Raw genomic sequence first — 14,477 nt, 5'->3', positions numbered from 1 at the left:
CACAGCGGAGGGCTCCTGGAGGAGGCAGCCTACTGGCAGAGATAGAGCACAGAGAGGAGGGGGGCGGGGGGGAGTGCCTGCTTCCAGATAGGGACTGGCTTTCCAATCAGCCTGGAAGTGTACCTGCCAGGCACATGCCGCAGCAGGGTGTGCACACAGGGACCTCACACTTATTAAATGCCTACTGTTTGCAGTGCCAGATGCATCTGAAGGTAACACGAGTCTTGTGAACCCTTCCCTCCACACCGGTAGAGCCCAGTGGCTGACCAGTCGACTCTGGAGCAGGACCGTTGGCTGTAAGTCATGGCTCTACCTCTTACTAGCTGAGTGGCTTGGTCAAGGGACTTAATTCTCTGGGTCTCGGTTTTCTGAACTGAAGAATGGAAATAACAGTACCTACCACAAAGGGTTGTTGGAAATAAGCATTCAGGGAATTCAAATAGAACTACTGAGAAGCGTGGGGCGCCTGGGTGGCTCAGTCGGTTAAGCCACTGCCTTTGGCCCAGGTCATGATCCCAGAGTCCTGGGATCAAGCCCTGCATTGGGCTCCTACTTCTCCCACTCCTCCCCACTCCTGCTCTCTCTCTCAAATAGATAAATAAAATCTTAAAAAAAAGAACAAGAAGTGTGTCTGATGCTTAGCAAGTGCTCCATAAATGTTAACTGTTACTATCATTTCTCTCTTTTAAAAGGAGGAAACTGGGTGGGAGGATGGGTTAGCCTGGTGATGGGTATTGAGGAGGGCATGTTCTGCATGGAGCACTGGGTGTTATGCACAAACAATGAATCATGGAACACTATATCTAAAACTAATGATGTAATGTATGGGGATTAACATAACAATAAAAAAATTTTTTTAAATAAAATAAAAGGAGGAAACTGATGCGGTCACCTGCTCAAGGTCACACAGGTAGGGAGGGACAGAGCTAAAGACAGAAAGCCAGCTAGAAAGGAGACAGGAGCCACTACGCTTGAAAGAGAGTCTCAGGGAGGTCCAACTGTCTCCTGTGGGTTCCCACCGCTCACAGCTGGGGATCAGGCTCCTCTAGGGGCCCACAACTGTGGAGGGGGAGGGCAAGGGGAAGCCAAACAGAGTTCTAGTCCTGGCACTACCACTAATGAGCGGTATGGCTTTTCTGAACCTCAGTTTCTTCCTCTGTGAAATGGGAGCAGTTCTACCTTCCTGCTCTCAGGATCACAGATAACTGCTTGGAAAACGCTCTTTCCTCCGACACCTTGCACCCACTTGCACCCACCCCTGCTTGCCGGAAGAGGATGAGGCAGCTTGCCCAACCCCCTGGGAGGTGGGCCCAGGCGGGGGCGGGACAAAGCCAGCAGGAGGGCTTAGTTAAGAGCCAGAAAGCAGAAGCAAGAGGGTTTTTCCCAAGTTCTAGAGAATACAGTTCTCCCCATTTCCTGCCCACCTGCCCGCACTGCCTCAGCCTGCCTGCCCTGATCCAGACCCACAGCTATTCGGGAAGCATGAGGGCTCCGTGCGGGACCGCCGAGCACCGCGCCAGGACCAGGTAGGTCTGGAGACCCTGGACACTGGGACCACAGGCAAGAAAACGGTCCTTGGTCAGGCACGGTGGGTATGAGCTTAGCCTCAGGCTTTGCCATTCCTCCGCTGTGTGACCTTGGGTAAACTCCACCTCTTTGAGCCTCAGTTTCCCCATCTGTGAAGGACAGTAGTAATAATTCTACAAGATAGCTGTAAGAATTGAGGGGCACCTGGGTGGCTCAGTCGTTAAGCGTCTGCCTTCGGCTCAGGTCATGATCCCAGGGTCCTGGGATCAAGCCCCGCATCGGGCTCCCCCCTCTCCCACTCCCCCTGCTTGTGCTCTCTATCTCTCTCTAACAAATAAATAAAATCTTAAAAAAAAAAAAAAAAAGAATTGAATGAGAAAATGCACACACAGGGCTTGCCATCGTGCTCGGCTCGGAGTAAGCCCTCAGCAGATGGCAGCCACTTTCCACGTCATTCCCAACACTCCCCCACGCCTTGGCCTCCAGCATGACTTAGAGCTGGCTTCCCTTCCCCTATCATTTGTATTATTCGCTATTCTTTTAACGGCTACCATGCCCCGAATACTCATTATTACAATAGCAGGAGGTTTAGTCCTAAATGAAAATGCCCTCAGGGGCCAGAAAGGCCCTAATTCATCATCTCTGACGCAAGCGGGTCCTTGGTGCTGCCCAGCTTGGATAGCATTGCCCTGGTTCGTTAACTCTCCCAACCTCCTGCCCAACTATTTTCCACCCTCTTTCCTCTTCAACCTCCCACTGCCGCCTCCAGCACGCTCTCCATCAACGCTGACCTCGCTTTCCTGCCACCCTGAGCAAACAGAAGCAATCCTAGGACAGCCTACAAACATTTAGGGAGTTACATGCCAGACACTATTCCAGGCACTTGGGCTACATCAGTGAGCACAAGAGACCAAGTCCCTCCCCTGGTGGTATCGATGCTCTCGTGACAGATAACAGGTGACCTGCTCCTTACTCTGTCCCAGACACAGAGTGACCCTACGAGATGCTACTTCTATTCCCCCATGTTACAGACATGAGTTACATGTCTTATAGAAATAAGAAAACTGAGGCACAGAGAGATTAAGAAACGTGACCAAGGTCACACAGAAGGTGAGTGGTGAAGCAGGGACTTGAACCCAGGCAGTCTGGAGGCCATGCCCTTAACCACTTCTCAGTTGTGCATCAGAGGAACTGAGATTTGGCACCCACACTTTGCCCGTCACCCACCCCTCCTTTTGTGCTGTCCATCTTACCCGCTGCCACCACCACCGAAAAGATGGCTCCAGGGGGCCTCCCCTTCATCCAAGCCCCCCTCTTGATTGGCTCTCCCATCTGCAAACCTGTTAGAGTCTCTCCCATCTCGGCGCCCCCCACCACCCCGCCCAGCGGCCGAGGCACCCTGTCTGCGCACCTTTACTGCAAATATGATTCAGCACGCTCCTGTCTCATGTTCTACTCCTTCCAGTCTCTCCCAGACCCCCTCTAGTTAGGTTTTGGCCCAAGATGCCACGAAGCTACCCTTGGGCAGTTTCCAGGCCGACGGTCATTGCTCGGTCCTCAGCCTTGTTGATCCATCAGCAGCACTTGACGTATGTGGTGACCCCCCTCTTGGAACATTGTACTGGTCGGCTTCCCCAGCCTCCTTCTCACCTCCCAGCCTGGGGCGAGGGCTCTGTCCTCGAGTGCCTCTCCTCCCCACCAACACACTGTTCCGAGGAGTCTCCTCCTGTCCTGCCCCATGGCTTTAAATGTCATCTATAAATCAATGATTTTACGTGTCATTTATTTCCCATCTCGGACGACACCTGGGTGCTTTCAGTTGCTCAGGCACCAAACCTCAAGGTCATCCTTGACCTCCCTCTTCCTCTCAGACTGCCTGTTGTGTTGACTCCTCCAACAGAATGTATCCTGAACCCAACCTCTTCTCACGAATTCCTCTGCCATCACTTTTTAACGCAGGCTCTAGGACGGCAGGGATTCTTGTCTGTTTCATTCATTCCTGTTTCTCTAATAGTAAGCATATAGTAGTTGCTTAATAAATATAAGGACAACAGAGTAGAAAAGCTCCCGAGTGGTCAACGGATCCACTCCCCATGCCTCCAAATCATAGAGGAGACCCTGAGGTCCACAGAGAAGGAACGTCCAGAATGACACAGGAAGCCAACCAAGACTGTGAATTCAGGGGAAACAGTGTCTCTCTCTCTCTCTCTCTCTCCCGAAGTTTGTCTCTTTCTTATTCTCTCTCATCTGCGCTTCTCTCTCCATGACTCTTTCATTCCCTGGGGCAAGGCACCCTCCCAAACCTGGAATTACGGACCCAGGCAGCCCAGACATCCATCCTCACATCCCCAGGAACTGGGCTCTTCCCTGACAAGTCCAGTGAGGATAATCCTAGGGCAGCCTCTGACTAGTTCTGCTTGGGTCCTGTGGCTTTGGGGTGAGTTACTGGGATTGGCCCACAGGGGAAGAGTGCCAACCCCTGTGGCTCAGGGGGAGCCTGTTAACGATTGAAGGGTTTGTGGATCAGGGGCATTGGGCCGCCATCCAACCCCTCATCCTCCTGAAAGAGCACCCCCCCATTTCCTTGTGTGCAGGTGGAGGTTCTGGCACTTGGGGCTCTGCAAGGCCCTCGGCCCCCTGCAGGCCGCCTGGGTCGCCTTCTCTCAGCCGGTCCCAACCAGCTGTGGCCAGCTGCTGACCCAGCTCTTCCTGTGCGGTTGCTTGGCTGTCGCTGCTGCAGGTCTGACGCACCACTGGCTCGTGTCCTCGCTGCTTTATCCTCTGGGACCCTCGGCCACGGTGGCCACTGTCTGGGGCCTCCTGGTCTTCCTGGTGCTGGGCTTGGTGCCCCCTGCCCGCTGCCTGTTTGCACTCAGCGCCCCTACCCTGGGCACAGAGCAGGGCCGCTGCATGCTCCTGTCCTGGAGCACCACCACGCTGGGCGTCACCGTGGTGCCCAACGTCTTGGCCAACATGGGCGCAGCGGGGCAGGTGCTGAGATGTGTCACAGAGGGCTCCCTGGAGAGTCTGCTCAACACCACTCACCGGCTGCACGCGGCGTCCCAGGCTCTGGGCGCTGCTGGCCCAGCGGGCAGCCAGGGCTGGACACTGCAGGCCCAGGGCAACGGCTCAGTGTTCCGGCTTCACATGCTCAGGGTCACCCAGCAGGTGCTGGAGGACTTCTCTGGCCTGGAGTCCCTGGCCCGGGCGGCCGTGCTGGGGACCCAGCAGGTGGTCGCAGGGCTCTTTATGCTGGGCCTCCTGGTGGACTCGGGCTGGTACCTCCATCGCTACCTGACTGACCTGCGGTTTGACAATATCTACGTGACCCGGCAGCTGGCTTGGCAGCTGGCGGAGGCCCAGGCCACACACCTGGTGGCCTCCCCACCAGCCTGGCTGCTCTGGGCTGCCCAGCCGAGGCTGTCCCAGGGGGAGCTGCTGAGTTGCCTCCTGAGGCTGGGGCTGCTCACCCTGTTCCTGATGGCCACAGCTGTGATGGTGGCCACAGACCACGTGGCCTTTCTGCTGGCTCAGGCGGCCGTGGACTGGGCTCAGAAGCTGCCCGCCGTGCCCATCACGCTCACGGTCAAGTATGATGTAAGTGCGGTGATGGGACTAGAGTCATTTCCTTGTAGGAAGGGGCGGGGTGTGTTAACCACTTGATTTGCAATTGTTTCAAGACCCTGCCCTTGGAGAAGCTAGGAGATCCTGGGGCATTTGCAGACAGACTCGCTCAATGTAGTGGGTTCTATTCTCACCCTTGTGGCAGATGAGGATCCAGATACCCAACAACTTGAAAATAATTTGAAACCCCCCCACGCACCCCCCCGCCCAGGTCACTCTTTTCCTAAGTGGCAGGGTGTCCTAGCTTCATTTTCTTCGCTTGTACAAACTGGATCCATCCTCCTCACCCTGCCGGGTTATTGTGAGTCTTAACATGTGGTCCTCTGTAAAAGTATGCAGGGAGCTCCATGCCACACGGGAGAGGTCCAATCAGTAGTGGCTATCACGAACAGCTCACAGCTGTATGTATTAGACTGGAGGAGGGCTTACGAATGATCTAGATCAGGCGTCTGCCAACTATGTTCCCCAGGGCCAAACCCTGTGGGCTTCCTGGTTTTGTAAATTAAGTTTTATTAGAACATAGCCGTGTCATTTGTTTAGGTATCTGCCCCTGGCTGCTCTTGATAGTTGCATCAGGGACGGTATGATCTATGAAGTGAAACGTATTCTTCAACTTAAAAGTTCGTTTTCATTCTGATTTTAAAAGAGAATAAAATACGTCTGTGAGCCCCCTGCCCTGAGCCCGGCAGAGAAGTGGGCCCTGGGCAGAACCAAGGATCCAACCCAAGAAGTCTGGCTCCAAAGTTTGAATGGTTAACCTCTGACCTCCCTGCCTCCCTACACCTGTTCCTATATACCCCAAGGGAATTGTAGAGCCTAATTCTTAGGAGCAGGGTGTTGGGACCCGCCTTGGCTGGGACTGACCCCCCGGGCTGGCCACATCCTTGTGTGACCTTAGGCTTCCCATCTTTTCAGTGAGGCTCATTCTGGGCTCAAACTCAGAGGATCGTGTGTATTTGATGAAAAAGACATCTAAAGTATTCACTAAGGGCTTAGCAAAGAGTAAATGCCCGTAGCACCTGTTTGTTTTCTCTAAAGCGTGGTGTTCCGAATGTAATAGTACTGTGCTTTTTGTTTGTCAGAAAGCCTGCTTCAGACTCCTGATGTCATTTGCTACTCCTCGGTGCCCAGGAGGCAGGAGGCTGGGTTACTTCTGTGCCCATCTTACAGAGGGGGGCAAGAGGGCGTGATTGGTGGGGGGCAGGGAATGGCTGCAGTGTCTGTCTGTTCACTTGGCCTTTTTCCCATCTTTGAAGGCCACGTACACGGTCCTGGGCTTCATCCCCTTCCTCTTCAACCAGCCGCCTCTGGAGAGCCCTTTCCTCTCTGCTCACAACGCCTTCCAGTGGGAGCTCCGCTTCACCTCCCCGGGCTGCCCACTGCTGCCCGCCCGGCGCCCCCACACGGCCGCCCCCCTGGCCGCTGGGGCCCTGCAGCTGGCGGCGGGCGCCACGGTCCTGCTGGAGACCTACGCCCGGCGCCTGCGGCACGCCATCGCCGCCTCCTTCTTCTCCGCCCAGGAGGCTCGGAGGGTCCGCCACTTGCAAGCCCGGCTCCAGCGTAGATACGACAGGCACGGAGGCCGGCGGCTGCCCCTGGGGCCCCCGTCCTGCTCCCGAGACCCGGGGCTGTGAGCGCCCACCCAGCGCGGATAGACAGGCCTACGGCACGCTGGCCACTAGGAAGAACAGAGAGCAGTAGGGCAGAGGGGGAGGAGCTTGGGAGCCGTGCAGACCGTGGTCCTCCTGCTGCCTTCCTGCGTGACCTTGGGTAGATTGCTTCACCTCTCTGAGCCTCAGTTTCTACACCTGCATAATGACTGCGTCATAACAACGCATGTGACCTACTTTCCACGAGGGGGTGTGGAAAGGAAGGACTGCCGATATTGGGCGTAAGAGGCTTCAAGAAGCAGGAAAGGGCTCGGCACAGTGAAGACAAGCAAGTGCAGAGACAACTCGAGGTTCCTCCTGGCCAGTTGGGGATCAGCCCGAGCTCTCATCTGCATCCACTGCTTTCCCTGGTGGATGGAAACTTCACGTGGTGAATGTGTTTAAATGTTCACGGAACTTATTTATATGTCTCCTGAATCCTCTTACATTTAGCCATCTAAAATTTTCTTGATTTTATAAGCAAAGTATTTATTAAATCCTAAATTAGATTATGTTACTCTTTTGTTTCAAATTCCTCTGGGGATTTCCCATCCAGGGTCACCAGGGTTTAGCAAATAAAAATACATGACACCCGGTTCCATTTGAATTTCAGATAAATAACAAATACGGATTTAGTCTAAGTACGTCCTTGGGACATTCTTATACTAAACATACTTATACTAAACCTATATTTGTTGCTTATCTGAAATTCAAATGGAACTGAGTAATCCATATTTTATCTGGGAACTGCATCCCCATCGAAGTTCTAGTAAAACCCCAGCTCTCTCCCCTGTGGGCTTAGTATTCCCTGTTGTCCCCTCCAGATCATTCTCTGCCTTTCTCTTTCCCAGGAATTCGTACCTCCGTGAATTGTATCACCCTGGCTCCCCTGGCCTCTGACTTCTAGTCAGGCTCAGCCAATGGGAGGCACTGGGAGAGGAGAGAGATGTCAGGATATTTGTTCCTGCAGCCGTCTGGGCTACTTGGCAGAGGCTACATTCCATTACCAGCAGCCACAGCTCCTGTCTGGCTGGGTGGCCCCCTCATGGTGGCTGTAGATGTCCCCGGGTTCTAGAACGGTACAGCTTCCAAGGGTGGTAGTCTCTGAGAGCCTCACCATCCTTCCCTTTACCAAGTCCCCACCTCTGTACCTTCAGTAAGCTCTCTTTCGTTTCCCCTTTAAGACTCCCATCTCTTTCCTGCCAGGACCCTGATTGATGATGTGCCCTGGGTCACAAAGCCAACCTCTCCCTCCCTCACTATGCCCGCTCTGCATGGGCTTAACCTCCTCAGATGCACCAGGCTGGTTTGCACCTTGGGGCAATGCTCTTGCTGTTCCCACATCCTGGAACACACTTCCTTCAAGTCTTGGCATGGAGAGCTTCTTTGCATCCTTTAGGGATGAGCTCAAATGTCACCTCCTCAGAGAAGCCTTTCCTGACCACCTTACCTCATATTGTCCCATCCCAGCCAGTTTCACTCCATCTCAGGAGTGGACAAGCTTCAATCTGTGAGCAAAATCTGGCCTGCTGCCTGGTTTTATGAGCAGAATTTTCCTGGAACATTGCCACGCCCGTTAGTTTAAGTATTGTCTCTGATGGCAGATTTGAGTAGTTGAGGCAAGGGACTGCGTGGCCCACAAAAATCCGAAATATTTACTATCTGGCTCCTTAACTAAAATGTTTGCTGACCCCTGATCTATCATATCAAGTTGTTATCTAGCCTCTGTAAATACTCTTATCAACATCCTTTATTAGCTCACCTATGCATTTATAGATTTAGCTGTCTCTTTGTTACTTGCCGTGTGTTTCTTTTTTTTGTTTGTTTTGGCTTCAACCACACGGTTTTATTTATTTGCTTACAATTCTTTTTTTTTTAAATTTTTTTATTGTTATGTTAATCCCCATACATCACATCATTAGTTTTATATGTAGTGTTCCATGATTCATTGTTTGTGCATAACACCCAGTGCTCCATGCAGAACGTGCCCTCCTCAATACCCATCACCAGGCTAACCCATCCTCCCACCCCCCTCCCCTCTAGAACCCTCAGTTTGTTTTTCAGAGTCCATCGTCTCTCATGGTTCTTCTCCCCCTCCGATTTCCCCCCCTTCATTCTTCCCCTCCTGCTACATTCTTCTTCTTTTTTTCTTTCTTAACATATATTGCATTATTTGTTTCAGAGGTACAGATCTGAGATTTAACAGTCTTGCACAATTCACAGCGCTTACCAGAGCACATACCCTCCCCAGTGTCCATCACCCAGTCACCCCATCCCTCCCACCCCACCCTCCACTCCAGCAACCCTCAGTTTGTTTCCTGAGATTAAGAATTCCTCATATCAGTGAGGTCATATGATACATGTCTTTCTCTGTTTGACTTATTTCACTCTTGCTGTGTGTTTCATACGGTCCCCGCAAGAATGTAAACTCCATACTGTGTGTCTGGTCCTCCACAGGTATTTCCAGTACCTGAGCAGTGCCCGGCACAGAGTAAGCACTCAGTAAAAATCCGTTCAATGACCGGGTCTCTGGAGGTAGGACTGTGCACTCTCTGTTCTCGGCTCCTTCCTGAACATTTGGGGCTTGCAGAAGGGAACGGGTAGGTACTGGGAGCAGCAGGCTGGGCCAGACTGGTAGCCAAAGGGAAAGCCACAAAGCAGGAAGAGATCTATTCCCAGGCCAAGTGTTTCAACTTAAGCAGCCAATGCGTGGGAGTCACCAGCTGCGTGGAGCGGACCCACACTCCCGCCGCCTCTCCACCCGCTCCCCAAATGTGTTTGCGCTCGTCCCCGAGGGCCATCACCGGCCTCACCCCTCACCCAGTCCCACCCCGGCTCCCTTTCCCACACACAGAGCTGCCTTGTGGCTTTAGGCAGTGACTCACCCACACATTTTCTTAAATTGCACAAGTAACACGTGAATCCTTGTCCTTACGAAAATTAGAGCAGAGAAGATAATAATAGCTAGTGTTTGTTGGGTGCCTGTGATGAGCTGGGAGTGTCCCGGGAATGGGGCAGAGAGGCCCGCAATTGGCTCTTCGGAGCTAGAGTGGGCTGGCTCTAGAACACCATTAGATGTGCCCCAAACTCTCTGAAAGCTTTATGCACATCATCTTATTTAAACCTCACAAAAGGGGGCACCTGGGTGTGGCAGTCGGTTAAGCGCCTGACTCTTGGTTTCAGCTCAGGTGGTGATCTCAGGGTTCTGGGATCGAGCCCCGCATCGGGCTCTGTGCTCCATGGGGGGTCTGCTTGAGCTTCTCTCTCTCCCTCTGCCCCTCCCCTTGCTTGCACTCTCTCTACTCTCTCTCTAAATAAGTAATTATTCTTCTTCTTTAAAGAAGAATAAACCTCACAAAAGTATACGAGATAGATGGTATTATTCTTCTGCTTTTAGAGGTGACGAAATGGAGATTCAGAGAGGTTAAGTGTTTTGCCCAAAGTCACACAGCTAATAAGCTGCAGAGCCAGAACTTAAATCCAGGTGGTCTGGCTTCCAGAGCCTATGATCTTAACAAATAAGAGTAACATCTCCTTTGACCACCACACATATATCTGCCTCCCTACCCCATAGACACAACCACTATTATCAGTTGGGTGGGTACCATTAGGATATTTGTCTACACACGTAAATATATGTAAATAGAACATGGAAATATATAAGGTTGTGTGTTGTTCTGGGTGGCACAGTGCGGTATGTATAGTTCTGTAGCCTGTGTTTTCATTCAGCAATATATCTCGGCCCCACCTCATTCTTTCTCACTGTTGGATGGCATTGATATGCCATGAATTGTTTAGCATTTCCCCCTCTGGTGGATGATCAGGTGGTTTCCAATTTTTGTTATTGTGAACAACGCTGCCATGGACATCCTTGGCCGTGCTTCCCGGTGTACATCAGAGAGCTTCCTGGACTAGATGTAGAACTTCCCGAATTACATGGGAACTTACTTATTAACTTATTAATGAGGTTGTAGCTTTTAGGTGCATGCCAGCTGGTATGACAGACAGACACCCAAGATGGCCCCCGGTGACTCCCAGTGAATCATGGCATTCATACCCTTGTGTGATTCTCCCCTTGAACTTGCTTCCAGCTAACAGAATATGGTACAAGTGGTGGGGTCTCATTCCTGTGGCCAGGTTCCCTGAGACTGCAATTCCCATCTTGCTAGCGGGCTCTCTCTCTTGCCTTCTCGGCTTGCCTGCTTCGATGAAGCAAGCCGCCATGTTGGAGAGGCCCACATAGAAGGATCTGAGGGTGACCTCTGGCGATAGCCAGCTGGAAACTGAGGCCTTCAGTCCAACAGGCCCCGACTCTGACAGCAGTGAGAAGATCCTTGGGTCTTCAGGTGAGGCTCCAGCCACCGCCCATACCTCGATTGTAACCCGTCGGAGACTCTGAAGCAGAGAAGTCAGAGGATCCATATCCAGCCTCCTGACCCACAAAAACCATGAGATCAGAAATGTGTGTTGTTTTAAGCCACTTCACGTGTGGTAATTTGTTATGCAGCAATACTGCTGGGATGAAGCCAAGGCTGAGAGGGATTTAAGTGTAGTGATGTATGGGAGGTGATCCCAGGAAGCACCAGTAGGGGCGTGGGGAAGCTAGAGAAGAAAGGGGAAGAAGCCGATTCAGGTGCATCAGTAAGCAGATATGGCTGCTGCGGAACTCCTGGAAGATGGTGAAGAACACGCCTCAGGGTCTCCCCTACCCCCACCCCGAGGAAGTCTGGGTGTTTCTCCTCTGCTGTCAGCTGTCACTGGCTGAGGGCTGCTCCTTCCCTTGGAGCCTCCAGCCTGCCTCCTGCTTGGGCTGAGGGGGGAATGCCTTCAGGTATGGTCAGGGTGCTCACGGTGGGACACCAGCAACCTTTATGGGTACCCCTAGTGCCCAGGGGATGCAAGTGGGACATACTGGAAAGGACAGACACCTGGACGCCAGAAAGATCTATGTTTCCGTTCTGATTCCACCACTTAGTAGCTGTGTGACATCAAACAAATCCTGCACTTCATTTTTCTTTTCCTTTCAAGGGGAATAACAGAACTTTCCTCACTCCACGTGAGAGACACATGGAAGAAGCGTCCAGCTCCATTTTTATACGTCCTTAGTTCTCGCCGACATTTCATTCATGTACTCAACAAATATTCACCGAGCACATCCTACACTACAAGCCCTGTGCTGGGCTCTGGTAGTATAGTGGTGAAAGGGACACACGAGCTCCTCATGGAGCTTACATTCTAGAAACAAGTTAATAAATAAACAAGATAATTTCACGTAGAGATGGGGTGGCCAGAGGAGACCTCTCTAAGGAGATGTCATTTGAATGGAGACCCAAAAGATGAGCAGGAGCCAGGCGTGCAAAGAGAAAGGGAAAGAACATTCCAGGCCAGAGAAATTGTAAGTGCAAAGGCACTGAGGTAGGGACAAATTTGATATTTTTGAAGGACAGAAAAGAGGATGGAGAGGTTGTTAGTTTCTCTGAGGCCCAGACTCTTTTCTGGAACCCATCACCAGATTACCTGTTGGGTGCCATGTCTAAAAGGACAGAAAAAAGACTAATTCCAGCCCTGCTGACAATCCCACACTTAGCCTCAGGATCCTTTTACTCTTTGGTCTAGAGACTGAAAAACATGCAGCTGGAACCTCTACATGGTGGTACCTGCTCCCCGCTTCTATCTCAAGAGCCCTGTTGATGTAGGCAAAGGGATCATTATTATGCCCATTTTACAGATGAGAAACCTGAGGTTCAGAGAGGACTATGGGATTTTCCCAGAGTCAGAAATATTAACGTTGACTTTTCTCCTACCCAAGAAAGATTCCACGACTTCAAAGAAGAGAGATGGGGAAGGGGGAGTGCTAATTTCCCTTGACCCAGGCCCTGGGGTCATGTTGTCAAAGGCCTTAGAAACTTGGCAGTATCAGACGCCCTCTGCTGGCTGTCACAGGCCCAGCCTGGGGATGAGCGCCAAGAGAGAAAGGTTCCAGGTATGGAGAAGGCCATGTCCCCTGCTACTCCCTCTCACTGCCCACCTGGAAATGCCAACGTGACCCTGGAAAGGAGTTCAAGTGCTGAGTTCCAGTCCCCACTCTAGCACTTGCTGGCTCCAGTATGAAGGGGAAGGAAAACAAAATCAAAATATTTCTAAATTGGGAGACAGAGTCCCTGAGTTCTAATCTCTTCTATTACACTCACCTTGTTGTAGGGTGGGTGTTCTTGGTTATCTATTGCTGTGGAGCAAACCACCCCCAAACGTAGGGACCTAAAGCAAAGATTTATTACTATCTCGCACCGTTCTGTGGGTTGACGGCTCAGCAGGGTGGTTCCCGCATGCAGTCTCTTGTATCAGTACGGGTGGAGGGGGACAGGGGCTGGGGTCCTTTGAAGGCTCGACCGGACTGGCCATCCACAGTGGCCTCTCCACTCAGTGTCTGGGGCCACAGTGCTCCTTACATGGCCTGGACAGAGCAGCCTGAACATCTTACCAGCAACTTGGGGCTCAGAGAGGTGGGAAGCAGAATCTGCCAGGCCGGTTAGGGGTTACCCATTCAACTGGTGAGCGTTACTTCCACCAAAAGACTCACAGAGCCCACCCAGACTCCAGGGAGTGGAGAAACGGACCCCACCTCCTGACCAGAAGTGGCCAGGTCACATTGCAAAAGAGCACATGGCCACCTCCCTGGAGCACCCTCGGAAAACACAATCTGCTGCCATGGAACACGAGGAGCCAGGTGAAGCCTTCGGCTTTCAAAGAGCAGGAGCGATTCTGATTTCAGCTGGGAAGGACCTGGAGGAAGAGGCTGCATTCTCTGGATGCTACTCCAGGAAGAAGGGGAAGGAGAAACGGCAATAATCTCTACAGCATGGCAATGTTATTTTGAATCAGCCAGAGCTACATGCAGCTCTCAGCTCTCTCACTGAGGACTGGGTGACTTGGCGGCACCCCATCACCTCTTCACTCTCCATCTGAAGGAAGCCGGGGGCTGGAAGCACTCTGTGGGGCTGCCCGCCCACAGACCCATGCCCGGTCCTCACTCTTTCCCTGTCCTGATCATCACAGGACAGGGAAAGGGTTTCCTCCTGGTGACAGCACAGCCACCATCTGGCTGCAGAGGGTTTTGTGTACATCTGTGATGACTCCTGGGAGGTCAGGGCCAGGTCCCGGGCACCTGCAGCCAAAGTCACCCAACCTGCTTCCTCTGGAGCTGCCCCTGAGGTGTTGGGAGCAGACTCCACCTGGGAGCCCTTCCTGAGAGTGGCGTGGATGGTGTTCCCTATCTCCTCCACCTAAGATCGGGAGGCAGGTGAGGTGAGAAAGCAGCTAGAGCCCAAAATTTCAGGAGGCCCTCCCTCAGGGCCGTGTGTGTTTGTGTAGGATCTCTCTGTCTCTTTCCCTCTCTCCCTCTCCCTCCCTCTAGGACTGGTTATATAAGCATATAACCTTCCCAGAAGCCCCCCAGCAACAGCCATTCATGACTCATTAACTGGAATTAGTCACTTGCTTATTCCAGCCCAATCACGGGTAAAGCTGTTGGGATTACGAAGGCTGGGTGAGATGTTTTCCAAACCGTGGGTCACCACCGTGGATCAGGAACCAAATTAGCAGAGTGTAACCAGTATTTCCAAAAAACAAGAAAATGTAATAGAATAGAAAAAAACAGCATACATTGCTCATAGTAAG

General features: G+C 52.1%; 1 protein-coding gene across 1 annotated transcript; it reads left to right on the top strand.

Annotated features, from left to right (window-relative positions):
• The first annotated feature begins 1,482 nt into the window (after positions 1-1,482).
• On the top strand, positions 1,483-7,046 carry OCSTAMP (osteoclast stimulatory transmembrane protein). Its single transcript, XM_078057471.1, is given in 5 exon segments — positions 1,483-1,526; positions 4,122-5,124; positions 6,408-6,762; positions 6,765-6,895; positions 6,897-7,046. Coding segments are annotated over 5 exon segments (1,683 nt in total).
• The last annotated feature ends 7,431 nt before the right edge of the window (positions 7,047-14,477 follow it).

This window comes from Halichoerus grypus, chromosome 10 (assembly GCF_964656455.1).
Source record: "Halichoerus grypus chromosome 10, mHalGry1.hap1.1, whole genome shotgun sequence".
NCBI lineage: Eukaryota > Metazoa > Chordata > Mammalia > Carnivora > Phocidae > Halichoerus > Halichoerus grypus.
Note: the sequence above shows the minus strand (reverse complement) of the source record. Positions and strands in the feature narration are given on the sequence as shown.